Raw genomic sequence first — 27988 nt, forward strand, 5'->3', positions numbered from 1 at the left:
TCAAAATGAGATGGACAAGGGCATTTCCGGGGCAGGTGTTTAGAGACGTCATGCGGGGAAAGAGGTGCTAGCTGGGGAAATGGAATAGGCTGTGAGTGAAAGGGAGGATATACAGACACTTTTCACTTGCTTGTAGTTTAGTTAGTTATTTTAAAAGCTGTTGGTATTTTCCTTTCAGTTTTCATGAGAGAACGTGGTTTTCCTAGGCAGTACAGGTGGGATTTCAACCAAGGGTCTTCCCTATGCTGGCTCACAGTCCAGCAATGGGTTTTAAAAAGTGACTGATCTTAGGCTGGCTATGATAGACTCTATCCTGTGATAGCTACCTTCTTGTTTCTTACAGTCTATCTGAAAAATAAACGGGGGAAAAAATCTACCTTAAATCTTTCATGCCTTGATTAATCTCTACTACATTAATTGCAGGCAGTTCACAGCTGTGTTTTCTTCTGCAGCCTCCCCCTAACCCCCCACCTCTGCCATTCTCAGAATTGTTCCCTCTTATGACCGACCCGGTGCTCTGCAGGTCTATTTGCATGAGCGCAGACTGCTGAACCCTCCTGTCTCCCTCCAAGGTTGGGTGGTTGCTGCAGGGTTCTGAGAAACATCTGTGTTGTGGCCATTGAGATGTTGTTGGGGAGGGAACTTCCACTTGGGCTTCCACATAAGTGGGCCAGGCAGAACAGTATTCTACTTCTATAGCTAGATCTGAAGTTCTCAGACGTGCTCTCTCCCCACCCCACCCCCTCCATACAAGGGAAGAGTTAAAGAAGAATCTTTAAAATTCTTCCGTACATCCCCATTCAATGGAAGTATGCCTCAAACCTCACCCTCCGTTATTGCTGTTGTTTTCCATCTTCAATGTGCATATGACTTCTGGGAAATCACATACCCATTACCCATGGTGAAATTGGAACCCTCTGCCCCCGCAGAACTCTGTGGGGCCCTTTTTCTGAAACTTCTTTTTAACTGGGGCTGTATTTTGAATTTAATAAGGGCTGGCTTCTCCCTCTGTTCTGCAAGAGCCAAGATACTGGCAGATAGCTCTTTCATCAGTGCCTCTTCTCCTGCATGGACAGCAGTAGAGACTTGGTTCATTTCTCCCCTTTGGTATGTCAGCTGCTAACTTTCAGACTGGGGTTTAACATGTGAGTGAACAAGACCTTAACAAAGCAGCATCTCACACACCCAGCACTTCATGGAAACAGGAGCGTCTACCTCCTGGTTGTACCTCACAGGTTGTTGTGGGGAAAACATGAACACATGCAGCTAATTTATAACAAGTCAAGACTATTGTATCCACTTCAACGTTCTCTGCTGTGACTGACAGTGGCTGTTTCATATCACCTGCTATTTGATCCCTTTCAAACCTGAGATGGATTGAATCTGGGATCTTCTACTTGCAAAAACATGCTTTACCACCAACCCTCCCCAGAGGAGGGGAGAATGATTTGTACAGCCCTGAGTTCTTTGGAGGAAGGGTGGGATACAACACTAAAACAGGGCTGTTGCTCGTAATTGTACGATATTAGCAGACCAGAAATCTAAAATTGTGCAGGCATGGTATCGTTTCACTTGGATCTGTTTTGATGGGATGAGACACCAACAGTGTGCAACACTGCATGGGTAATTTTTCTCACCAACATACTTACATCAGGCTTCCTGATCACATAGAAGTCAGTGTTTCAGTTGCATAAGGCAGCCCAAATCCTAGGATTAAAGGCTGTGTTGGGGATCAGATGATGGTCTGTCCCTCCCCTAAGATCTGCAATACTGACAGACCCCATCCATATTCATTGCTTGTAGAGGTGGTGGGAAGTCCCTTCAAGTCATAGTTGACTTATGGCAACCCCTGCTGGGGTTTTCAAGGCAAGAGACTAACAGATTAGATTCCCTGCTTTTGCAAGCCTGGTCTTCTTTGGAAGTTTCCCATCCAATTACTACCCAAGGGCCAATCCTTCTTAGCTTCCGAGAGCTGGTTTTCCTGGGCTATCACCAATAGCACTGCTAACATATATGGGTCTCTGTGTGTAAGCTTGCCTGCTTGCCCCTTTAAAACTCCATTAATTTAATGACTTACTAATGGACACACAGTATCTAATCCTTCCTTGCTTGCCACCTGCAAGTGAAAATGAGTCTAACCTGGAGCTCAAACTACATTTGTTTAAAACCTGGAAAATGTCTTTTTTTTTTAGGCTTGCTGTTGGGGGCTCTTCCTCTTCTTATGCCTGGGTGAATAGACTGTGCTGCTACTGCATTCACTAACTGCAGAATGGAGTCCTCAGTAACAAACTCTCATCCCATTACTGAAAGCGATAGAGAGGAAGAGACTAAAGAGGACCTGGCAGGGCAACACCATGCTCCAGAAACATCTGCATCTTTTTCTGAAGTCCTTCACCTGGTCCAGACTGGACAGAACATCCCTGGACTCCAGAAGCTAAATGTCACTGCAACACACAAGAGCCCAACACCTTCGCAAATTGCCCGAAGGCCCAAGCCTTGGGAAAATACCCCATGATAAACAGAAATCCTTTTTGCCTTGCACTCACACCAGGAATTTTAACCAAGACCACTGGACTGGTCTGTGTTTGAGATACAGTAACCCTACTGCTTGTTAAACCCTGCTAATTTGCAGGGTCATGGAGCTTGTGGATAAGGAGTGTTGAGATAATGGATTTGGTTAAAGCTGTAATTAAGTTTCCTTTTGCTGGCTGTTATGTAAAGTTCCACTCAGTTACACAAAATTTGAGTGTACCTATACTAAAAAAAATAGAATTGTGCCCCCAAGCAATCTATATATTGAAAGAAAGTTGAATCATGTGACTGATATACTTCTGTAAATTGAGCAAATCTGAATTATGTGAAGATAAAATGGAGGAGAGGGGAACGATATTACTTTGAGTCTCCACTGATAAGAAAGGCAAGAAATAAATATTTTCAGCCTTAGACATTACAAAAAAAATGTAAAAGGATGCTTTTAATGTCTTAAATTAAAAAATGAAAGTCATTTGTAGCCTTCTAGTATCTAACATAGAAATATTATCTACTTCATGATTTATTCCTAGAGATACTGCATGGGAAAGGCATAACTTTAGAGATGTTACAGTTACTTGAAAACATGGGAAAGGAGTGAAGAATAAACCCCCAAGCATTCTCTCTTTCAGTCAGTGGTTACAAACCACACATGTGGCCTCCCGCTGGCAGTGGTAAAGGATGCACCTGAGTAATTGAGGCTGTGCAGTTTAACCCAAAGCGTAAAGACAATTCATGCGATGGCACCTGCTGTTGACATGATTGCTTGCTAACAAAATGCCCTTCAGGATGGGGGTGATGGGCAAAGGGGGAAGGCTTTTGTAGTACAAGGACCCAGTGGGGAGGGGCACATGATCTGAGGCACATCTGCACACACCTTTTATCCAATTGCAGGATCTCTGCAAGGAGCATCCAGGCCCCACAGGGTCAAGGGTGGAGAGCAGATCTTGCCCTTCCTACTGGAATATCCACTTGCAAGTGCTCTGTTTTCTCCCATAGGCAGCCACTTACTCACATGGAAGATAAGGAAGGGATGTGAAATTCTTGACTCCAGGAGGAGAAATGAAAACCTTTTTGTGATTAGGCTGAATATATCATGCTCCTGGATCCCTTCCATTACAGAATTTTTGCAGGCTGAATTTGCACTTGTGTGGATCCATTCTATTATTCAAGATCTTTCAGCTAATCTGGCTTCAACAATCCCATCCACTCCAATTTTTAATGCATGAGAAAGGTGTATAAGCACATGAGGGAAAAATGAGACACTTGATAAACCAAAGAAACATAGGACTGCAGCCTGTCTAATATTTGCTTTGTGTCTCCTTCACGAAGAGAATATGGGGTTCAGGTTTAACCTTTTTAAGCCAATCCAGGCTTTGGTTTATGCTTAGGAACTCTTCCCTCCACCCCATATTTATTAGAACAGAAACTACAGCCATTCCTTTGTGTCAAAACAACAGTCAAGAGACTGGAGAATTTGGGGGTTTGTTGTGGCGTTCAGTCACTGCAGGACCTTATGTAATAGGCTCTGCTTGGTAGCAGATATTGTCCGCTCAGTGTAATGTAAGGCCTCTCCTTTACTGAGAAAAGGGCAAAAGTGAAAGGGAAACACATGAAGGTTGGGCTGTGATTGTTCTATTTTCTACTATTATTCTTCCATCTGCTCCCAGAGCTAGTCCAGTTTTACCAAACGTCATGAAGTGATCCCACCTAATGGAACAAGTACTAGAACAATAATTTGATATAGAGAAACAGCTTTTGAGAATCCATGTATTTACTTTGACAGCACTTGGAAGAATTCAGCCAGATCAAAATGGATGCTTCTGCATTTTTACATCTGCCTTGGAAGAACCATTTCAAAATGTATTGAGCATTTGCTTATCAAGAATCCATTCCCTTAAAGCTGATGGTTTCTACACAGCACTCCTGGCCCTTGCCTATATACGAAATGACTGAAACTCACTCACAGAATAAAAGATAATTTTCATTCAATATGTTATCTTAAAATGTAATTTTGTTACAAAGGTGTCTCTATGGACTTCAGAGCAAAAATGTTTGAAAAAACAAACAAGCAATATTAGTTTAATAAGAACTAAGCAAAAAGCAACACACTTCAGGAAAGTTTCAACTATAACATTCCATTAAATGTTCGTGCATATTTTTAAAGCAACCTCTGAGAGGGCAGTTGAGGTCAGCTCAAACCTCGCCACAGTCTTTGTACACACTTCCAAGACAATAAGAACTAACTGTCTGGTTGGGGGGAAGTTAAGGTTCTATCATGCACACTAGCAGGCAGCTTAGTTATGAATCTGAGGGGCAATCAACCTGAGAACTGGGCTCTTGTGACATTAACTAAAGCCTATCTTTGTTTATGCAAGAGCCCCCTTGCATAAGGCTAGAACTTGTAACTGAAGTTGGGGGAAGGAAAATGTTGCCTTAAAAGTAATCAACATCACACTTCAGGATTGGCTGATGTCGGAAGCCAGATTTATTGTTTCATTTAAGCAAGTACTAAAATACAGGACCAGTGTCATGGATGTAAAGGCACATGTCTTGATTTAGATAGGAGGAGTTCAATTGCTTTCTAACGTTCATCTTTAACTTCCCAGCTTCTTTTTGGTGCCCCCATTGTTGGCATAAGTCACACTTTAAGATCTACAGCATGAAAAAATATATTTGGGTCTCCAAACTGTAGAGCAAATGAAATAAGTTTTAAAATAAGTTTGAAAAAGGTTATCCTTCCAATAGTTTATTAAAAACTGTGCTAGTCTGCACAAAGTTTAAAGTGACTGTCCTACATGGCTGAGTCTGATTACTTATGCTATGTAGAATTTAACCTTGTTTTTAAATACATAAAACCAGACAGTTCATAATAAACCAACGACACTGTAAACGTTCATCAGCAGAAGCATGTTTGCTGCTCTTTCAAAGTTAAAAAAACGATAGTTCATGTTGCCAGAATTAATTCACCTCAAGTTTCACTTTTACATTAATGGATGCCAGTTCTGCCACAAAACATCGGAAGACATAAGGTACAGCAATTGTCTCAATGGTATCACTCCGCTCGCAGATGGTACAGACATGCTGCCTGATGCGGGTGGTGGACCAAGCAGGGGGAGGCTTCAACAGAGGAGAAAGCAAACTGCCACATTTAATGCACACGTGGGCCACTGAACGATCCGAGCAGTGGAAGAGACGGTCATGCAGCAAGAAGGACGTTCCGTGAGCTAACAAAGCGTCCCGTTCCATCTCACCAAAACGGATGCCGCCTTGAACGTTCCTTCCTCCAATGGGCTGGTTGGTGACTTTGTCTCTGGCCCCTGTAGTCCTAACCTGAAACTTGTCAGAGACCATGTGTCTCAAGCGCTGGTAGTACACAACTCCAATGAAAATGTCTGCCTCCAGCTCTACTCCACTCACGCCACTGTACATCTTCTCAGTCCCATAGTAATTGTAGCCAGCAGCCTTCAGCATTTCACCAAAGTGTGCCAGGGCAGAGTTCTCCTCCGAAAATGTGAAGGGGGTGGCATCGTGGCAGAGCCCATGCAGAGCTGCCGATTTTCCTGCCATGCTCTCAATTAACATGCCAATAGTCATTCGGGATGGAAAGCCATGAGGATTGAAGAGAATGTCTGGCACCATTCCGCTTTCTGTAAATGGCATGTCTTCAACTGGCCATAGTCTGCTCAAGATGCCTTTCTGCCCATGCCGGCTGGCAAATTTGTCACCAATAGTTGGATTCCGGGGGATTCTCAGAGTGATGCAAACGCTTTTGAATCTTCCAGTTCCTGTGTCATTGCTACATATTTTGATGTTATCCACAAAACAGGTTTCCCTGTTCCTGAAGAAGAGGAGAATATAAGACATTTGGAATCACCATTACAAGAACTTCTGTTGCAAAGTTTGTTCAAGTTGTCACTAGAAGAAAAACTTTATAAGCTAAAAGGAAACTAAAAGCGATGAAGAGTCTGCTAATGCATTATAATAAAAAGCAAATGCTTCTCAGTCTAATCTCCATCTTCCAGTCTTAATCTTTTGACTCTTAAATTCCTCAAGGCCATTTCCTAACCACAGCTGCTAATAACCACTTTTGCCCTAGTTGGAGTAATAAGTGCTCTACTCCAATTATACACTGTTATTTATTTTATGGCACCTAGTTTCTGAATTTAGAACTGCTTAGTTCTCCCTTGGGAGAACTATCAGTAACTGAGAAGCCCTTATTGTCTGTCACTGTGTGTCAACTAACTGTTCCTAGACAGATTTTTTACATCCTGCCTTTCTGCCCAATGAGGGCACAAAGTGGCTTACGTAATTCTCCTCCCCGCCATGTTTTCCTCACGACAACCCTGTGAGGTAGGTTAGGTTGAGAGTGTGTGACTGGCCCAAGGTCCCCCAGTGAGCTTCTATGGCAGCAAAGGGAATCAAACCTAGGTTGCCCAGATCCTAGTCAGTCACTCTAGTTAGTACACCACTAGTTTTCCTCTGAGAGAAAAAGTCTGTTCACCTCAACCATATTTCACTTCTGCACTCTATTTGGGCTAATGGTTATAGCAGCTAAGTATGTCATCTTCTCCATTTATAATTTATCAGTCTATCCTTCCCTTCTTCCAAGGAGCTCTGGGCATTCTTGGTTCTTCCTTCCCCATTTGATCCTTAAAATCACCCTGTGAAGTACATTAAGCTAAGACAGTGACTATCCCAAGATCACCTAGTAAGTTTCATGGCAAGGAAAGATTTGAACCAAGGTTTTCCATGCCCTCTCTGATGCAAGATCTTTTCCTTACAGCACTTTCCTCTCAATTTGGTTTGGGACACTGGGCAGGACAACATTTTTTTTAAATGCTGCCCATCCCTTCTTCTCTAGGCAACACTAAAGAAGTCTTTATGGTTTCAAAGGAAGGAAACATCTCATGTGAGTAAAGACCCTTGGTCCTTGTGCTGCCATTAGCGCAGAATGTAAGATGTTTTTAAATGTAAGATGTTTTTAAATTCTTAGTTTAATGTGTCATCATTACTCCAACCACTTTCTGTTGTTTTCCCCCCTTTTTTCTTTTGCAATAAACACATTTTTTTTGTCTGTATCCCCTTTGTGTTAATTAGTTTTCAAATGCTTGTCATCAAACAGAGTTTACTGAAAATACTGTAAAGTTCTAGGGGGGAAAAAAACCATGTAAGGCCACAGTGAAATAAAAAGTAGCTCCACTGAAGTCTTTTGGAGCCTGCAAAAATAGTATCAAAAGCACTTTTCAACATACAAACAGAATTACAATTTTCGCTCATTTATTGTCATAGTTGCTTGCTAAATTAGGCCAGCTTGAGAGAGAGATTTGGCCAAGGCCAGGAGGTGAACTTCACTGACTGAGCAGGGGATTCCTCCACATAAAAAGCCCAACACGCTTTCCCACCAGAGTCCACTAAAGTGTTTTTCAGGGCTTTAGGCACTGGTAGTAATCTCTGGAATGATCAGGACACCCAACATACTAGTTCGTAAGTTAGGTAGTTTTCACAAAACAATTTTCAGGAGCCCCTTAAGGAAAGTGTAGGTGAACAGTAGCAATTTGAACTTACTTGTGGTAGGTCACAAAGCTTTCCCCTGTGCTGAGGTTCAGATAGCTGTAGTAAGGGTCCCCATATTCAAGTTTGGCCCCAACATAGGGCAGCCCGTCAGCATCCAAATTCTTCAAAGGAGCTGGGCTATCATGACCAATCCCAAACACCAGGTGCTCAGTTCCTTGCTTCACTTTTTCAGCAAGATCAACACACTCGGTCTTGTAGATACTTCCATGAGCAAACCCTCTTTCCCAGGAAGCTTTGCTTATAACCTAAAAAAAGTCATGCAAACCAGTTACAAGTAAAAGCTTAAAAACAGGTAGTGCTTAAGCGGCCCAAGAAACTAGTTTCTGTGGGTTTGGGGCAAAAGCAGCTGTGTTTTAGAAATCCCAGAAGGGGGAACCAAGCTCATTAAGGGGTTGAAGCACCTTTCCTATGAGGAAAGGCTAAAGGGTCAGTATATGACCCGGGAAATGGGAAACATGATAAGAGGTTTATAAAGTTATGTATGGGGTAGAGAAAGTATATTATTCTGTTAGTAGGCACTCCAGGGCAACTAGGTAGCTTCTGTGTGATACAGGATGCTGGACTACATGATTTCTCTATCTCAGCAGAGCTCAATTACCAACTGTAGGAACTCAAAATTACCACCTGATATTATAGAACCATAGAGTTGGAAGGGGCCTTATAGACCGTCTAGTTCAAACCCCTGCCCAATGCAGGAACAGCCTAAAGCATCCCTGACAAGTATTCGTCCAGCTGCTCCTTGAAGACTGCCAACGAGGGGGAATCCTAGGCAGCCAATTCCACTGTTGAATTTCTCTTAACATGAAGAAGTTTTTCCTAATGTCCAGATGGTACCTTCCCTCCTGTAGTTTAAACCCATTGTTTCGAGTCCTAGCCTCTGCGGCCAACAGGAATCCTTCCCTCCTCTAAGTATCAGCCTTTTAAATACTTAGAGGGCAATCATATCTCCACTCAACGTCCTCTTCTCCATACTGAACATTCCCAAGTCCCTTGGTCTTTCCTTGGAGGGCTTGGTCTCTAGGCCCTTTATTATTCTGGTTGCTCTCTTCTGCACCTGTCTCAATTTGTCCACATCCTTTTTGAAGTCAGGCCTCCAGAACTGCATACAAACTCCCTTGGTACCCCACAGCAAATGAAATTCTAGGAGGACGTGATCACTTCTCCCTAAGGTTCTCACCACTTTACCCTGTCAACCAACTCTTTCTTGTTGGTTAATAGCAAGTCCAGTATGGCTGAGCCCCTCGTTACTTCCTCCCCCATTTGGGAAATTGTTGGCCAGGCAGGTCAGAAAGTTGCATGACCCTGGACACATAGCAGAAGCTGGTTTCCCAGCACACATCAGGGAAGTCGAAGTCTCCCATAACTACAAGATCATGTTTCTTGGATACCCTATTAAGCTGCTCACGGAAGATGGAATCCACCTCATCTCCTTGGTCAGGAGGTCTATAACAGATTCCAACCACAATACTGCTCATCTTTCCCTCTCTTCACTCAGACACTTTTCATTGGGTTGTCACTCTCCTCCTCCAGTATTTCCTGACAATCAAACCCTTTCCTCACATATAATGCCACTCCACCTCCTCTACAACACTTCCTGTTCTTCTTGAATAACTCATACCCATCCACTATTGTACGCCAATCATGGGAGTCATCCCACCAAGTCTCTTAATGCCTACTAAGTCATATTTTCCCCTCTGCATTAGTAGATTAAGTTCCTCCTTATTGCCCAAGCTTTGGGCACTGGTATAAAAGCCTTTCCAGGTAGGCCTCTGCTACTTGCATTCCTTCTTCCCTGAAATTCCTATGTCAGTTGTCTCCATCCCCTCGCAATGTCAGCTTAAAGCCTTCCCAAGGAATCTCCTCAGGTTTGTTCCAAATACATTCTTCCCTGTCCTTGACAGGTGGAGTCCCTTGCAGGCAAGCAGGCTGTTTTCAAGAAAACACGAGCCATTGTCGCAGAATCCAAATCGCTCCTGCCAGCACCATGAACACAGCCAGTGGTTCACCTCCATAGTCTTCTGCTCCCATTGCATTCCTCTTCCTCTGACCAGCAGAATCAAACAGAATAGCACCTGTGCCCCTATTCTTTTCTGTTGCTTCCAGAGGGCTAACCCTTATGCACTCAGTGGCGTTCAAGGCAATCGGGCCCCCAATTCAGTTTGTTAGTGGGCTTACTGGCTCGCTCCCCCTTTCCTTTTGTTTTCAGGAAGTCTGTTAACGGGAGGGCAATTTGAGCAAAACCCTCAATAAACTGTCTATAGAAGTTGGCCTTTGTTCCCACATGGACCATCACAAATGGATAATGGTCTGTTGGTTTGACTAGCTTGGCCCTCCGGTCTATGATATTGTTGATCTTCACCCCTGGCAAGCAACACATCTCTTGGGCCATGAGGTCAGGCCTGGACACATGACACTTCATACCCCTCAGCAGAGAGTCACCAAGACTTTCTTTTTCCTTCCAATGTTATTTGCTTGAAGATCCATGGTGCCCCTATTTGTTCTTTCCAGTCCTTGTTGTTGTACATCTGCCAGTGATTCTGTCACATCAGCAAGGGCCTGGAATCAGTTTCTCAGCTCCAGTGGCATTGACTGCCGTCTTGCTTTGTGACTTCTGGCTGGTGCTGTTGATCTCTGAGGAAGTTCATTAGGATAATATTCTGTTTTATTGTCCCTTCCACCACTCACTCTGCAGAGCCGGAAGAAGTGTTGATGAAATCCTTTCTTTCTCTGATCTCTTGAAGGGTACCAATCCATTCCTCCAGGTTCTTCACCTTTTCTTCCAGCAACAGTATCAGCTTGCACTTGTGTCAAATGAAGTCCTCCTATTCCTCAGGGAGGAAGACAAACATAGCACACCCCTGGCGGGCAACTAGAAATAGCTCTTTTGTAGCCATTGTCTTCTTATGATTCTAGCTGTATCTGAAGAAGTGAGCTGTGACTCACAAAAGCTCATACCCTACCACAAATTTTGTTAGTTTTATAGGTGCTACTGGACTCTTGCTCTTTTCTACTGCTAATGACTGCTGAACAAAACAGATTTTCTCCCTGGAGTCTACTTTCTGTGAGGAACCTTTCCTTCCCCCAAAATCTTATCTAATATCTCCTGCGAGTAAGAGTGGTAACACAACATGGGAAGTCTATATAAAAAATAGGGGGGAACCTTATAGGGTCCCGAGGCTCCAGGCCAAGAGCCCTTTGGCACATGCCCTAAGGCTCACGTCTCTAGTGAGGAGGAGGCCTTTACATTTCAATAGCCCACTCTTCCTACCTGACAATGGCCAAGGGTGCCATTGCTCATCATCACTCCCAAGCAGACAGGCCCTCCTCAATTAGTCACACTACACTCAGGGAGAGACAAGGAGAAAACCTCTCCCTTGCAAGCTAAGCTCACCACTCACTCTCAGGCCAAAAGCACCAGCTCCCTCTCAACCCCAGTTCATGTCCACATCCACACACACACAGCAAGTCTCAGACAGTTATATGCTGGTGTAATTTTTTTTGCTCACGACGTAAACTTTCTTCATGAAATGGTTAAATCTGTATTGGGAGGCGGGGATCAAGTTCTCCTTTAATACAAATTTTATCCTCATCTTGAGCTCATTGGATAAAGAATAAAGCTTATTTCCAAGTCTGCCTTGCCTGAAGACTTACCATTGCATCTTCCATATCGTAACCACTATAGGAGATAACAGCAACAATTGCATTTGTACCAACTGGATAAGAGTCTATGTTATAATAATCATACATGGATGGCCGCACCAAGGGGCTCTGAGGGGTCTGAAGCCGGTAAAGTTTGTCATCTGACCGGTTCTGAAAGGTCTGAAGTGGAAAGCCCATAGTTTGCTTGCCTGAGAAAAGAACAAAAATTGTTGTTGTTGGGTAAGATACACAAGACAACATTTTACTAAAAAGAAACTATAGCGTTTGTTTTAAGAACTCAGGTCTTCCATAAATTTAAAAGAGATCCCGCATTAATGCACTAATTTTTATGTGTTTATTTAAAATACATATATGCAACCTGTCAATAGTCCTCCAAGGACAATTGACACTAATTAAACACAGTAAGATGTTTGCAAACAGGTTAACCATATTAGCAAGATGTTTCCTCAACAATTTGCAATACTAGCAGCAATCAGAAAAAATGGCAGTGTGCAGCCGTCCTCCGCAACGCTTTCTAAAAATGTCTTGCTTCATGAAAGGAAGAGACCACTGAAGACTCCAGCGGTGTGTGTCTCAGAATAGGTGTGGCATGGGCAAGAAGGTTCTGTCCCTAGTAGCCATCTAGTTTGTTTCTGAGTGATGAGTGTTGCTGATGGTGGCTATAGCTATTAAAGCACTGCATGGTCTTGGACAACAATACTTTGCTCTTACACCTCTCCTTCCATGGAAATTGTGAGTTGAGATCAATGGGAGAGAGACAGCCTCAGAAAAAAATCCTCCTTGAAGGTCTGTTGAGCCCTACCAATGTTTAGTTAAGGTACTTCTGTTAAAAAATTCTAAACTTTGATACAGCTGTTTCTTTCATTGTGGTCCTAGCTGGTCTTTGAATCATAACCATTTTTAATCTGCATCTTTGTCCTTTCTTGTATATAAATGATGTTTTTCTATTTTTGTTGTAGAAAAAAATCTTTAGGTGCTACTGGATGCAGTTCTTGCTCCTCAAATGCAGACCAACATGGCTACCCACCTGAAACTATTTTTGTTGGTAATCACTGAGACTCTTAGGAAAAGAGGAAATATTTTATGGAAAAGTGAAATACACACTTAAATATGCATATGAAGTGGTATGGGGCTTAACTTGCACTCCTTTGCACTGTCCAAGGTTCCTGGTCTCAAGTCCCAAATTCCCAGCTCTTTTGACAATGTCAGGATGCAACTCTGATACTGAGGATTAGATACTATTGATCTTATATATTATTTTTCATTAGTTATTTCTACTCTTTTATGCCAATTGTTCTGTTTTATTGCTTTGCTCTTTTATATACACTGATGGATTTGTTTTAATTGTCTTTAGGTTTCTGCTACGAGTTTGGAGAAGGGGTTAGGAGCCACTCCAAGAATCTTCTGGCTGAGAGATGAGATAGCATGTTTTTAGTCTATAATACTTACTCATTTGACACTGGTACATATTTCTGGGACTCTGGTTATGATCGGAAAAGGGAATGAAACTTGCTACTACGCTTAACATGCTATGGGGAAAGAGCTCCTGGTGAGTGGTCACTCCAGGTGAAATTTCATCCTCAGACACAGCAATGTTCAAGAAGACCTGTGAAAAGAACAATTCAGTTTGCATTGCTCTCAAACTCTTTTTGGAGGGCAATCATACCTACTGAACAACCTCCCACAGTTGTGGCTACTAACAAAGTATAGTATTACCAGCAGCCCCCTTGATGGAGATCTTTAAGAGGCACAGCAAGGCATGTTTGTTCACCAGAGCTTCTGATGAGCTATGAGCAGCAGCAATCGTTTTTTTTTGGAGGGGGGTGGTATTTGGAGTTTATTTTGATTTCAACCTGTAACGTTTTAATGATTACTGTAAGCCACTTTGAGCTTCAAGACAGGCCAGGTATAAATATTTAATATATTTTAAAAAACTATTGGAGAAGACCTCAGGTCAAAAGCACGTTCAGAACCTAGCTCAGGTACAGAATCAAAACTCAGTAGATTAATTCAACAATCCCTATGAGCAGTGCTTCTTGCAACAGCTATGATGTCATAATTCCTTAAATATAAGAAGTCTGCAAGATGAGATTACATATAATAACTGCAGCAGTCAATGTAAGTTTGAGACCGAAACAACTAAAAAGTAATGACAGCGGAAGGGACTCAGCTAGCTAAGAAATGTTACATCAGTAAGCAGATTCATAGTAGTAACCATTATCCTATAATCAATAATACATGTATTACTAGAGGAAAATGCAAAGTACCTGCTCCAGAGTGCCAATCAACTCTTCTCTTCCCAAGGCCAAGTTCTGTACAGGACGCATCATCCTACATGGGGTAGTGAAAATGAAGAGCCCTGGGTACAGGCTGGGTTTCCCTGTTATTGGGATAAGGACCACCTCTGTCCACACTGGAATTCTCTTCTCTTGCATTGTCTATTTGCACAGACAAAAAAGAACAACTACTTTATTTAACTTCCTGCAACAGAAAGAGCTGCAAAAATACGCAAGTCATTTCACAAATGTTTCTAAAGAGACAAAATAAAACAAGCAAAGTAACTTTCAAATGTAACAAGCATAGACAGATAATTGTGCCAAACATTTTTTTTTTCATTTAAGGGATGCAAATGCTAAAAATTTTCAAATAGACAGATACAGCTACACGCAACTTAATATTCCAAGAATGATTTAAGGAATATTCAAAAGGATTGATGCTTTATGACACAGCTTAAGGCTAACCTTAAAATATCTGAGTGTGTCTACAAGACCAGGAGCTAGATCCTTCTCTACCCAGCCCACCAAAGAGCCATCTAACATAACTGGGTAACAGTCTGCATAGGACTGGCTTGGCATTCCATCAACTGGAGTGACACCTATGGAAAGAAACAGAACAATTTATTAAAACAGCAACACCATCATCAGCAAACATCTTTCAGAAGTGAACATAGTCCAGACTTGATTAACAGCACAAAGCACATAGGGCGACTTTGCCTGTGCTTGCACAGCCATTATTACTGTTCTCTACAGACAGAAATAAGCGCATGTGTACATGTTCATGCATATTTCAGAGCAACTTTTGTACCACAGAGACCTTGGGACCTGCTTTTCTTAAGAACACTACTAAGAATCAAGTCAATTTATACGTACCGAGGGAGCACAGCAACGGTGGCAGGGATATCGTGTACGAAGGCTGTGTGACTATTTCACATGTAACTGTCATATGATTCATCAGGCCACAGGGTTCACCATCTGGGGTGTGCACAGGACAAAGGAAACCCCAGGACTCTGGCAGCAACTTGCGCACTGTGGTGGTTCTCATCTTGAGAAAGTCAGCACCTCTGTGTACACAGCGGAAATGAGCGAGGTAGCGGATGAAGTTCAGCTTGTCTGCCATCACACACAGACCGGAGCTTTGCAACATCCCCAGACCTTGGAAGGGGAACCGGGGGCGGGGGGGGGGGGAGACAAAAGACAGATCTTATGAAAATTCTTTGCTATGAATATCTGTCAGCCCACGTAGAACAGCTTTTAAATGCAATGAATTTTAGGGGGTTTTCTACCTATCAGGATACAGCTGTGTTTGTCAAATATAGAGTTTCACATTTAATATAGAAGTCTGTTTGAATCTGAACTTCTAAACAGAGTAGGGTCATGATGGCAACAGTCCAAAGGTTTCTGGACCTGTGCAAGAGCTTCTGTTTATAGAATGATATACCTTGATCTCCTTCCCTATCTACCTCCTTCCCTGCCCTTTGCTGGTGGTGTCACAACCAGCCTGGTATGCATTGTATCAGGCTAAGATCTCACAGAATGGCCTCAGAAGCCCTGTTACACATAAATGCTCCTCCACAGCACTCAGGATACCGACTGCACATTAATATTTGGGGTTAGCTTTTTAAGCAGAACATACAAGATGTCTGTGGTTACAAGACATAACGGCTATAAACAGATCAGCCACTTACCCCTTACTTTCTAAACACATTCCCTTGTAATTCTCTTATATTTCTTCGAATATTTTGAAAATATCCCGTGAATCATATAGGAACACCCAGTGTGGGAAATCTTTCCTTCTGCCTCCTTGTGGTCTCCTATAAGCTGGATCATATAGGTTGAGCTATAAAGAGAGTTAACTTGTGTATGATGTGCTACGTATTCAGGGGTTGGACTAGGCTCCATTCTAATGCTATGATCAGGATAACATGCATATTCTGCAAACCTGGGGCTTTCCCAGGTTTGTAGAAAGACCTATTTTGCCTGTTCATGACTCCAGTCTTCATATTTAAATATCCACAGATACATTCATATTGAGAATTAGATATACCGTCACCTTACCTGTGGAATGCCCTTAAAATTAACATGGAATTAGTGCACAGTAGATTCAATATACCATGGGAAAAATTCTAACTAAGTTTTTGCCTCATCAGAAATGTCCCTGTTTTTTTCATCTCCACCTAAATGTTGAAAAAGATGCGGAGAGGAAGGGAACTTCTCTCATTGTTGGTGGAGATGCCATTATATAGAAAACCTTTGGAAAGAAATCCTCAAAGAAATCCAACAAATAATGAGTTATGATATCCCGCAGTCACAAGAAATAATTTTTTAGACCAACGGGATAAATGTCAGATTAACATCCCCACAATAAGAAGAGATCTACCTTATTAGAAGCCTCAAAGAGTGCAATAGCAGTTCTTTGGAAATCAAAAACTATCCCATCAATTGATAACTGGTATGCAAAAATTTGGGACCACTTCATTTCAGAAAAATTAAATGATAAAATTTATCAAGCAGAATATGTTCCAAGTACTAAAAACTTTATAGAAAAATGGTTTCCATTTTTGAGTATCTTGAAAATAACAGTTCCCAACCAGGATTAAAGTTTTTTCATATGTATGCAAACATGTAAGTTATCCTTAAGTTTCTACTATATATTGTTATACTACGTAAACGATATTTAACTTTTGTTATATTCTTGTAATCTTGTTATATTCTTGTAATTCTTGCAACTTCTTGTAATCCATTGTATTGTGTACAAACTCAATAAAAATCTATGTTAATTTGAAAAAAAGAAAGAAAGAAATGTCCGTTTGGCAGAGTCACACTTGGCATTATTTTGAGCACTTTTTAAAGAATTAGGGATTCAAGACAGCTTGAAGAATAGCAACTTGGAAAAGGTGTGCGCACAGAAGTCCAAAGAAATGTAAAACATGAAAGAGAAAAAATTCTTCTCTAACCTAGAGAACCATCCTGGATGTTAAAAGCATATTTTTGTCTAATTCATGGACAGAAAAAGAAAACTTCAGACACGTTGGGGGCTTGTTATGTTTCCAATATACTTACCGGTTTTGGATCGCAGGTTACCAGTGGCAAGGAGGTATTCGAACATCCTTGTAAGATCCGTTCCCATGCCAACAATCTTCATCATGCTTTCTGGATTAATTGTTACATTTGTCTTCTGCGCCTTTCTTTCTAATGCTATTTTAACCGACTGTAACCAAGCTTCCATCTTCTCCTGTGATATAGGATAAAACAAGAAAAAATGCTTCAAGTTGCAATGTGTGATTTGCCTCGGATCTCAGTGAGAAAGGCAGACTATAAATGAATAAATACATTTATATAAGACAACACTTTGCCTTATCACATATAAGCATGTGATAAGGAACAGTCCTGCACCAGTACAAGGATCGAAGGATCGATGAAATACATCTCAACCTGCACTAGGCGTGCCTCAGGTTGACTCTTGAGTTGTGACAGCTAGGCTACATAGCATGAGTGATGGAACTTTTACACCTTCTTGCCACGTATCTTAAATGAAAAAAAATAAAGAGCACTGATTTCAGTGAATTTGCTAAGTGAGTCTGAATATCCTGGAACTTAGATTATAAGAGCGATATGCATGAAAGGTGGAGGTGAGGGGAAACAGTCCTATTGTAACAACGATTAAGCCACTTGGAGACATTTCTGGCTGTCCCACTGCAACATCAAAAATGTGAGAAGTTGCCTTCTTATGTGTTAACCAGATGTGACCTCTGAAGAGCTGAATTCTTGGCAAGCCTATGAGAAGGAGAGAGCACAGCAAAATATCAGTGGGAAATAATAAGAATTGAACACCAGCAGGGTAACTAAATAATCTCCTTCCTTCTATAGGTTAACCAAACAAATTAAAAGCGTAAGATCGTCACCTAAGACTTCAAATTACCCAGCATGACTAACTCTGTAAGTGGCTAGAGTTATTGCTGTGAAGTGATCCAGTGCGTCATTTTAACCAAGGGACTTTCAGCACTCATGTTATTTGGGAATCAAAACAGCTATGATGCAACTGTGAGGTCAGGAAAAGGGTGGCTCCGCTTCACGGTAGGGGCAAAATTCCCAGGGCTCTTGGTGAGTAAGTGCTGTATGAGAAATAACTGCATGAAGTGCTCAAGCCCTTTGGAGAGACCCTACCCTCAGCACCCAAGGGGGGCCCATGATAAAAGGTAGGCATTTAGTTACTCCAACTTCACTGCTGAGACCAGATTCATCTCACATACACATCAGAAATCAGCATGTACCACTACTTATTGAGAGAGAAGTAATTTGGGCAGAGAGCCCAGTTTCATGTCTGAAGCCAAAAACTGTATCATTTTAGCCAGACTCTGCTATGAAAATGACTTTGGAATACAATGCAATCCATGGAAGAAAGCAATAACCCTGGGAGACTAAAAGGGCAAAAGATGCAAGGCAGGGCAAGTCCAGGCCTGTTTTAGTCAATAGTGCCTTGCTACTGTCTAAAGTTATTAGAAATGAAGCCAAAATAAGGTAGTAAAGTAGCCATATGCAGCCTAATTTCAGACGACTTTATATAGCTTATGAAACTTATTGTGCATTCCTAGCTCTACGTAACCGAAGGTTCTGGCAAGAATTCTGTTTTAAAAATCCAAAAACACAGCGCTCTCAAGTAATACCTTTAAAAACATGAGGTAAAGTTGTCCTGCAGTGAGCACTTCTTGGTTCATTAAACTGTCAGGATTCTCCTCCATACAGCCTTCTTTCGCTAAAGTGTACAGTTTCCGGGTCATGAAACAAAGTAAGTAGAACTTTTCAGTATTGGTTTTCAGGTGTATGCAGATACACTGCCTGTAGGAATAAACAAAATGATCACCCTCTAGTCTAATTTTCCAAAGTTATCCTTGATCATCTTTTTCAACCAAACAATATTCATTACTTCAGAATTTTAGTTTGACAATTTTTATCCATTGCTTTCCCTGCCATGTTTTTGATACTTTTAAGATAACACAAACTGTCTGGGTTAGAAAACATGCAAAAGCCATTTATTCACACTCAGATCAGCTTTGCTAGAGTTCATCTTTACTGGACAAGACAGAAAACAGAATTACATTTTTTAAAACCTCCTATCGAGAAGCACTGTATTTTTCTCTCTAAAACTGTTTGTTATTGTAGTTTATCTGTCAGAGGCAGCAGGGCACCCATAACGTAATAAAATATTTCCCCCATTTTAGCAAAGTGCTATATGCTTTACCATTTAAAGCAGTTTCTAGAACACGGTTTTCTAGGAAAATGTACAGGCAATGTAGGAAAACAGGTAACAGAAGCGAGGATTACAGCACAGGCTTCTTTCTCTCTTTTTAAGAACAGAAGCCTACCATATTGTTACTTAAAAACCAGAAGAATTTTTAAAGCTCTGTATAGTTTATTACTATGGCATTCAGTTATATTAGGCCTAATATACCTAATTAATTCTAGTAACTGATTTTAGTGTTTTGAATTACAGATTCTCTAGCCATATAACCAACATCTCTGTACTGAAATCTGAAACTGAAAAACCATTCTTTACATTAGCAATACAAAAGAGACAAAAATTTGGTTTGGGGTGATTCATAGGTGGACTTAAAACATTCCAAATTGATTTGGTTCTGATCTTCTGTCCTTATAGATGGTTTTAAAAAGGATTTGACAACTCCAGACAGGATAGGTCTATCAATGGCCATCAGCTCCGATAGCTGTGTAGACCATCCCATTTTAGAGGACTTCATTCTGGCTGGTTACTGTGCAACAGGATCCTGGAGTAAGAGGGGTGGGCCTTTGGTCTGACCCAGCAGAGCTCTTAAATACACCACACAAAACTAGAACAGATAAAATAACCTGGCAGGGGCAACATATCCCAATACCACCCTGTGAAGAATAGCTTAATTCAAAATGATTTAGAGTCTTGCTAATCATAAAGGTTACATTACAATCAATCACTAGTGAACTTTGTTTTCTCACACGATTTGTTATGAACTGTATTCAGGACAGCTGGAGTGACAAATTTAGACCTACTGAAACAGAAACTCTCCAACTTGTTCACTGGTGTACCACTCGGGAAGGCCCAGTTTCACTCGGAATCGCTGACCCAGGAAGTTGAGAACCTGTTTCTGTGTGATGCAGCCTTCTTCTACCACCAGCCTCAGCATTTGAGAGACACAGTTCTTATAGAAAGTATCTTCTTCTTTTCCTTTCATCAGCTCTTGAAAAATGTGGAAATCTGAGAAACTAACTAATGCCTAGATCACACGCAGAGAGAAGGTTGAAACCGATTAATTAGAAAACAGGGCAACATGTTGTGAAGTTTGTCTAAAGTTCGCAACTGTGTAACATTGGCAATTTAACTTATATTTATCTGAAGCACTTTTAACCCACCTTCCTTCAGTTAAGGACTCAAGGTGAGCTATGATGACAATTAAAAATAGATCCATAAAATGGCAGCAGCAGAGCACTTCCTCACAGAATCAGTAAGTGACATTTAGATAGCTATAGCATGCGCCTCAGAGTGTCTCCCTGGCAAATGGAGCCCTCCATACTGATGGAACCTCAGACTCTGCCAAGGCCCTGCAGGCATGGCTGTGGCCGGCATGGTGCCTGTGCTCTTTGCTGTCATTGCACATTTCTGTTTAGCATCTGTACAGGTGATGATTCAACAGGGAGACTTGACAGCATGGCCACAGCAGTTCCTGCCACTCTGCTCAGTCTCCGGTTCCAGTCTGGCTCTTGGAGCATCCTGCCTTAAGGCAACCTTTCGACCAGCAAGTCTGCCTCACTCACATGCATGCTGAGCTGCGGACATGGTCTTTGGGAGCAGCTCACAAAGGCACAGGTGCCATACTGGACAGAGAGGGTTGGCAACCCATCATCAGACATCATGAATTGCTGTTCAATAAAGTCTGGGTGTTGTAAAACTCTGTCTCTTGTGCAGTGGTATCTTTGCCAAAAATGATGAATCTCCACTTGATGGGCCATCCTGTTTCTTTTGTCACGGTTTATGGGGGTAAAACATCAGCTCTAGGTGGCTCGCCTCTTCCCATGTAGGGATTGAACCAGCAGCCCTGGCTGTGTTATCCCAGTACCCTTCCACTGAGCCATATATATCTGTGCAACAGTGTCTTCCTGGCCCCATGTGGCTGCTGGTGATGTCGGGGCTGCTGTGAGGCGCCCAATGGCTGCTAGCATGCGTCCTTTGAACCTGCCCTCTTGGCCTAGTGGTGAGGATGCTGGTCTTGGGCGTGGGGGCTTTGGGTTTGTCCCGGTCTGTGTCTTTTTTTACCTTTCTATTTTTACTTGTATGTGAGAAGGTGGTGTGAGGCTCAGAGCACAGACAGAACGTTTGCTGCCAGTCAGGCCTTTGCAAGTGAAAGGTGGGTGTTCTGTTCACCACTCGGTGCTCTTCCTGTGTGGGTTGGGGGGGGGGGGTGCTTGGGCCATGTGTCTCTGTTGGTGGGTCTTTCCTTTCTGTCCACTGGTTATTCATGGACGGCAGGGACGTGGGGAGTAGTGTTGTGGGTCAGCGGCTGGATCAGATGGTGCCTGCGTACACCACTCACAATGACTGGAAGATATTGGGGTTGCTATGGACTCTGGCATGCTTGCTTTACCATCTATGCCTTGCAGAAGGGCACACATGTTATTTCACCCTGCAGAATGTTCCTAGGGAATGGACCCGTGGCACTGCTTTCCGTTGGTGGCCAGGCACCACTGTTGCAGCAGCCCTCTGGATTGTGCTGTCCATGTCTGGAACATTTTAATGTTTGAAATGTTTTAATGTTTACTGCCTTGGGGCTCTGAATTGAATAAAAAAGCAGACTGAAAGAATTCAATTGGGATAGCCATTCCTCACTTTCCCTGGGGCTAATTAAAGAACTGGAGAGGACAGAGCTCAGCACAAAGAGCTCATATAACCAATTCCCACAATGCCTGAAGCAATTTCTGCTCTTTAGTACTTTGCCTTGTAACAGATTACATTGTTAAAACAGCTTTGAGTGCCTTGACAGAAAGGCAGTACCTAAAGGCAGTTAATAGGTAAATAGACCTAACACAGTATGTATGGGTGGGTGGTCTAAAAACTTTTGTAGACATGTTTGCAATGTTATTGCACCATGCCAACGCAGCCCACATATGTATAATGGATTTAAAGTATACAGAATTGCTACAATACCTTCAGCATGAATCCCAGTGGGATAAAGAATAACTCTTTCTGGTGAATGAAGTTCACCATCACTGTGCCGTTTTCAAGATAATGAAGGGTCATGTTAACAGCAGTGTGTTCATCTCTAACGCAGTGTATTGAGACACCTAATGCCACGAAAAGGAAACAAATCTCTATATTACTGCACCATAAACAATTACAATTAATTATCTTAAACAATTACTGGATCTAATTACAGGCCCTATTTCCCCCCACATTGAACTACCATGCGATTATGAAGAGATGAATCTGCAAACAGCCATGTTTACAACAAACTTATTTCAGAAATTTAACAGTAAAAAAAACCCAAGACTGTTACAAAACTGAAAAGACATTGTCATGGACATGGTCAGGAATATAGGGGAACAGCTGCTGGACTTGACAGCAAATATCATGGAGATGTTTTTGCAGACGAGAAAGAGAGCTGGCCTACCCCCTCAGCTAAACAAGCCGAAAAGGGCATTTGCAGACCCAGAACAGAACAGCCTTGGAGAGGGGCACGAAACAAATAAGCAGCACAACAACATGTGTTATTCTAACTCACAGAATACGAGTTTCCTATATTTGTTAGTTTAACCCATAACAATGGATGCTATACATTGAGGCTCAGATGCAGAAGTGTCTAAGTACGGCAAGAGCATCCAGCTTCACCGAAGCAATGATATAGATCAATGGTGGGGTGTATTGGTTGAGGGGCAACTGATATTTATAGGTATAAGCAACTTGTAATCACTATTTTTAAATAGACTTTGTGATTATAAAAAGTAGCAGTTTTTATATACTTTAAGAAGATATTCAAGCACAGATAACTTCTGCATGCTGCTTGAAGTTATAAGATCATTAGTTAGCTAAGAATGTGTGCCCTTATCAAGTGGGATAGCTAGCTATTGTTGGAAGATGATTTTAAAAACCTATACATATGGAAAGTAGAATTGATTAGGAACCGTAACGTAGCCGTAATGGATGATATAATTTTCTGTTGAGTTAGTCAATGTTAAAGATGCAAAATAATTAACTTATAATAAAGGATTAAAATGGAAACAGGATTCTCTAATAGTATCACTTGTGTACTGCTCCTGCAGAGTACCTAAAATATTGCTGAAGTGCATCTCTTGCTAGAAATTAAATGACCAGATATAGAAAAGCTAATTAGATACTTAGGGCGTCTTATGTGCATGCCTATATTTGAATGAGGCCTGACCAGAGTCATGCAGTACATCAAATGTTTAACAATAATGAACGGATGGAAGGGGTGGATAATTTAGTTCTGCTAACTATCACGTACTTAACATTAATGTCTCGAGGACAAAAATGATGACAACACCGCATATATGATCCTTGTCTCTGATGTGTCAAGCAGCCTTGCTACTGGAGATGTACTGGGTGCAAAGCACATGTACTATGATGTTATTTAAACATCTGATAACCCGAGAAAATAACTGTATCTGTTAGGCTTGGAATAGAGAAGCCATTCTTCTGTTTACTGCATCAGGGTCCCTCATAGAATTAAAACAGGCAGTAAACAAGCTATTACTGTAAGAAGATATACACAACATTTTGCATACAGCTAAAGGAAGACTGAGGCCTGCAACCTGTTACAGATGGGTTTTTATTCTTAACAAAATGGAAACCAAGGAGCCTAATAATGGTGCCACATCACCTATTTATTTACATGCTTCATTTATACCTTGCCTTTCTCCCCAATGAAGACCCAAACTGGCTTACAATTTTCTCTGCTTCTCCATTTTATAACACAATCCTATGAGGTAGGTTAGGCTGAGAGTGTGTGACTGGCCCAAGGTCTCCCAGCAGCCTTCCACCTCAGAGTGGGGAATCCAACTCAGTTCTCCCAGAATTTAGTCCTGACGCTCTAACTACTACAACATGCTGACTCCTGCGGGGTGTACAGGATATCCTATTAAGTATTTTAGAAACACAGGAAAAATCATTAAAAACCCTTACCATAGTGTGTGTAGCCAGGGCCTCTGGATCTCCACTTTGGTTTTATCATTGCAAGAGGGAAGTTGCGCCTTGGCATGATTACCATTCGGATCACCTTTTCTATTCCATTAATGATGAAATAGCCTCCCATTTCCTGCCAAGAGAATATAAATTCATAGCATTTAGTATTAAATAGAGCTGCAAGAGTTAATTGGGAGATCAATTTAAGCTTTACATAATTAACAAATGCAATTTTTTAAATTGATGGAGCTTCAAGTTAAAGGCAGACTTGGGCATTTTCAGGCTATTTTGGTTAGAAGTGTTTGGGAATGAAAGAGATAGATGGCTTTTCCTTACCAACAGTGGCTAGGAACACAGAACATTGCTCAGGCTAACCATAGTTGGGAGGGAAGTGGTGCCCTGTAGGCCGCACTCCTGTCTCTCCCATCTCCTTTCTCTTCAGTTTCTAAGCTAACTATGGCTAGTATTAAGGGTTTGCATCATTTTTGCTAACCAGTGTCAGCCCCAAAATGGCTACAAATGGTCATTTTTTTCCTAACGATGGTTAGCAAAAACAGTAGTGGAGGTGTCGTGGTAATCACAGAAACTGAGAGAAGGAGGAAAAGTCTATGTCAGAAGGAAGAAAGACAAATACATCAGCCTGTGGGGTGCACATGATCTGATAGTTATGGTTTAATTTGGCAGCATTATGTGAGCATCAAGCCAACAAATTGTACCTTTTGTCTACTTGCATACTTGCCTATCCTTCAATATTTTACATAGGTATCAATATTGGAGTTTTGGCAATAAGCACAATTATTTTCATATTAAAAAGCATAAGATCAATTGACAAAATCTTCAATGAACTGACAAATCTAGTGTGAAATAATAGGAACTCTGGCTAAGGCTTCAGTCCTTAGAGGAACTTTCGGTCATGAAAAGTTGCATCAGAAAACACTAAACCAGAGGGATGCACAACTTGGCAGAGAAAATGAAGGATGTTTTCCAAGAGATTCCAGATTAATGCAATACATTTCCAGAGAGGTATCTATATGTATTCTATAAAAGCCATGGACTTTTATGAGGTCTGTTTTGAGCAAACTTTTACAAAATTGAAGGCAAACACTTTTTTTTGCTTGGGGTTATAGACACAAGAGATTAGATATTGTGAATAAATATACAAAATTAGATCAGGATGAATATGCCCTCACAGAAACTAATGGATCCTTTTTCAGCAGGAAAAGAATCCCCATATATGTCACTTCTAAAATGGATATGCCAAAACTCTCTAATGAAATATAACATCTGCACTCTCCTATTTCCTACAGAATTAGAAAGCCAAACCAACAAGGTTTAACTGTTACCTCTTCTTCCTCATGGTGTTTGACAAGTTCTTTGGGAGAAAGACCATAGAGGTTGCATAGTTTGGACTTCACCATAATCGGAGCATTTCCAAGGGACTGTTTAATAATCCCTTTAGGGACACCATTCAATGACCAGCTTATATCAGCCTATAGATGAAAAAAATGAAAATTTTACAAACATATAGATAAATCAATCAAAAAGAAAAGAAAGAAGCAGGCAAAAGGAACAATAACAAACGTAAATATCTAAGAAAGACAAACAATATTGTGCCTGAGTAAGTTACCTCCAATACCCTGCACCTTTTAAAATAGACCTGGATAGATGACTGAGCCCCTCACCACATCCAGTATGAAACAAACCATATGATACTTCTCCATGGTAAGTCTAGATGGCCCAGAGCAGAGAAGGAACTGAGGTTAACACTAAACTGCATCTCACATGCTCCTTTCTCACCTCTATCTCACAAATTCCTCCTCTCAGCATGGTGTAGTAACTAGAAGGTCAGACTAGGATCTAGTAGATCCAGGATCCAGTTCCTACACTGTCACAAAGCTTGTTGGGTGATCTTGAGACCACCACTCACTCAGAGTCTAACCTATCTTGTAGTGTTATTGTGAGGATAAAACAGTGAAGAAAAATCATGTACACTACTCTGAAGAAGGTGGAATGGAATAACCTGTACAATTATTGGTACACATGGATTCTGTGACTTAGGGTGAAAATTCTTCCCAGGGTCAGAAAGGATAACTGGGGAAAAAGTATTAGTTACTGTTAACTTGAAATATAATTAGTAACATGTGCTTGTGGAAGTGCTGTAACCAGTCTTAAAATGTGAACATACAATGATTGTACTGCAAAGGGATAGTTTCTCCATCATGGCTTCTATGAACATGGTTTCTCTTTATTTATTTAGTGCATTTCTAAGCTGTCCTTCTAGATTATCGATCTGAGGCAGTTTACCGAATAAGCTATAATAATAATAAAAATAAACATTTTATGAAAGGTACAGGAATAACAGCTTGTCACCACATATGAAACACCTTCTGCTTTTAACACTCTTACAGTGTTAGCTGCTTGTGCTCTGGAAGGAAAGCATGGGACTGGAGCTAGTTAACAGGTGACTATAGGGGCAATTCTACTCAGGTCTAATAATAAACTAGTCAACGGGGCTTACACCCAGGAAAGCGTTCTTAGGATTGCAGCCTATGAGTTACAATGCTTATAGGCTGTCTAAGCCACTTATCAGTCAAACACTGTCTATCTATGGTGGAGGAAAGTGCCTTCAAGTCATACCTGACTTATGGTGACCCCTACTGGGGTCTTCAAGGCAAGAGACTAATATAGGTGGTTTGCCATTACCTGCCTCTGCAATCCTGGTCTTATTTGGAGGTCTCCCATCCAATTATTAACCAAGGCTGACCCTGCTTAGCTTCCGAGATCTGATGAGATCGGGCTTGCCTGGGCTATCCAGGTCAAGATCCTTTACATATACCTGCAGTTTTCAAACCTCTTGGCTTTCTAAAGTGCACAAAAAGACTCCTAGAACATGATGAAGTATCATTCCATTCTTTTACAGTTACTCACCGTCAGTTTCCCACGGTAGGTGCTTCTGCGCCCCCTGCATTCTGCTGGGTAAACTTTCAATTCTTTACATATACAGCCCTTAGGTACCATAGGTGGACCGATCACAGCCCCAACGATGGCCAAAGTGATCCGATCATTCTTAAATGCAAACTCTAAAGGTGGGATGGCCTGAAAGGAAAAGCAAGCCAAATCAAAGGTTACCCCTGCTCCTTAGAAAAACAAAGCGCTTACAGAGACCCTACCCATAGTGTTAGAGCTGAGTAAGTCATAATAAAACACGTTCCATTATTATTACATTGGCTCTCCCAAATGAATCAAGATAGCTACCAGTCAACTTTGCTTCCCATCTTTTGGATGAGGGATCTCCAAGCATAGATGAGTCTGTCTGTCTGTCTTTTGGAAAGAGAAGCCTTACTTTTTTTCTCATCTCTTTGTAATGATGTATCCCTCATGCTACAGGGAGTGGCCACTGCCAGAGGAAAGCAGCTCTCTCTCTCTCTCCCCCCCCCCCCTTTCCAGTCAAGATTCTGAAAAGTATCCTCAAGGCAAAAGCAGCAACGGGGGTACCAAGAAACACATCGACAGGATCGCGGCTCTGCCCGTTTCGTTCTTGCTCAGCCACAGCCCCCTTTCCCCCACTCCTCCCGCAGCGCCTCACCTGCACTGCCCGGTGCAGCCCCTCGCCCACGGCGTTGTTAAAGGACTCGATGTGCGCCCGCGTCAGCTCCTGCAAGGCCGAGAGCTGCTGCTCCTTGACCGGCCCGTAGCTCGGCGCCGTCAAGAGTCTGAGGCTGGGGCCGTCGGGCAAACCCCGCCACTTGCACGCGGCGTCCAT

General features: G+C 41.7%; 1 protein-coding gene across 1 annotated transcript; it reads right to left on the reverse strand.

The window, feature by feature from the left end:
- Positions 1–4500: 4500 nt before the first annotated feature.
- Positions 4501–27988, reverse strand: POLR1B (RNA polymerase I subunit B). The gene is made up of 15 exons (XM_054984561.1): positions 27812–27988; positions 27154–27321; positions 25569–25715; positions 24226–24358; positions 22234–22370; positions 20085–20308; positions 18710–18881; positions 17106–17277; positions 14916–15197; positions 14508–14641; positions 14034–14204; positions 13216–13372; positions 11758–11954; positions 8098–8351; positions 4501–6370 (listed from the first exon to the last, which is right to left on the reverse strand). The coding sequence occupies exons 1-15, from the start codon at positions 27986–27988 to the stop codon at positions 5491–5493; spliced, it is 3405 nt and encodes a 1134-aa protein (XP_054840536.1). The 3' UTR covers positions 4501–5490.

The sequence above is a fragment of the Eublepharis macularius genome, chromosome 1 (genome assembly GCF_028583425.1).
Source record: "Eublepharis macularius isolate TG4126 chromosome 1, MPM_Emac_v1.0, whole genome shotgun sequence".
In the NCBI taxonomy this organism is placed as follows: domain Eukaryota; kingdom Metazoa; phylum Chordata; class Lepidosauria; order Squamata; family Eublepharidae; genus Eublepharis; species Eublepharis macularius.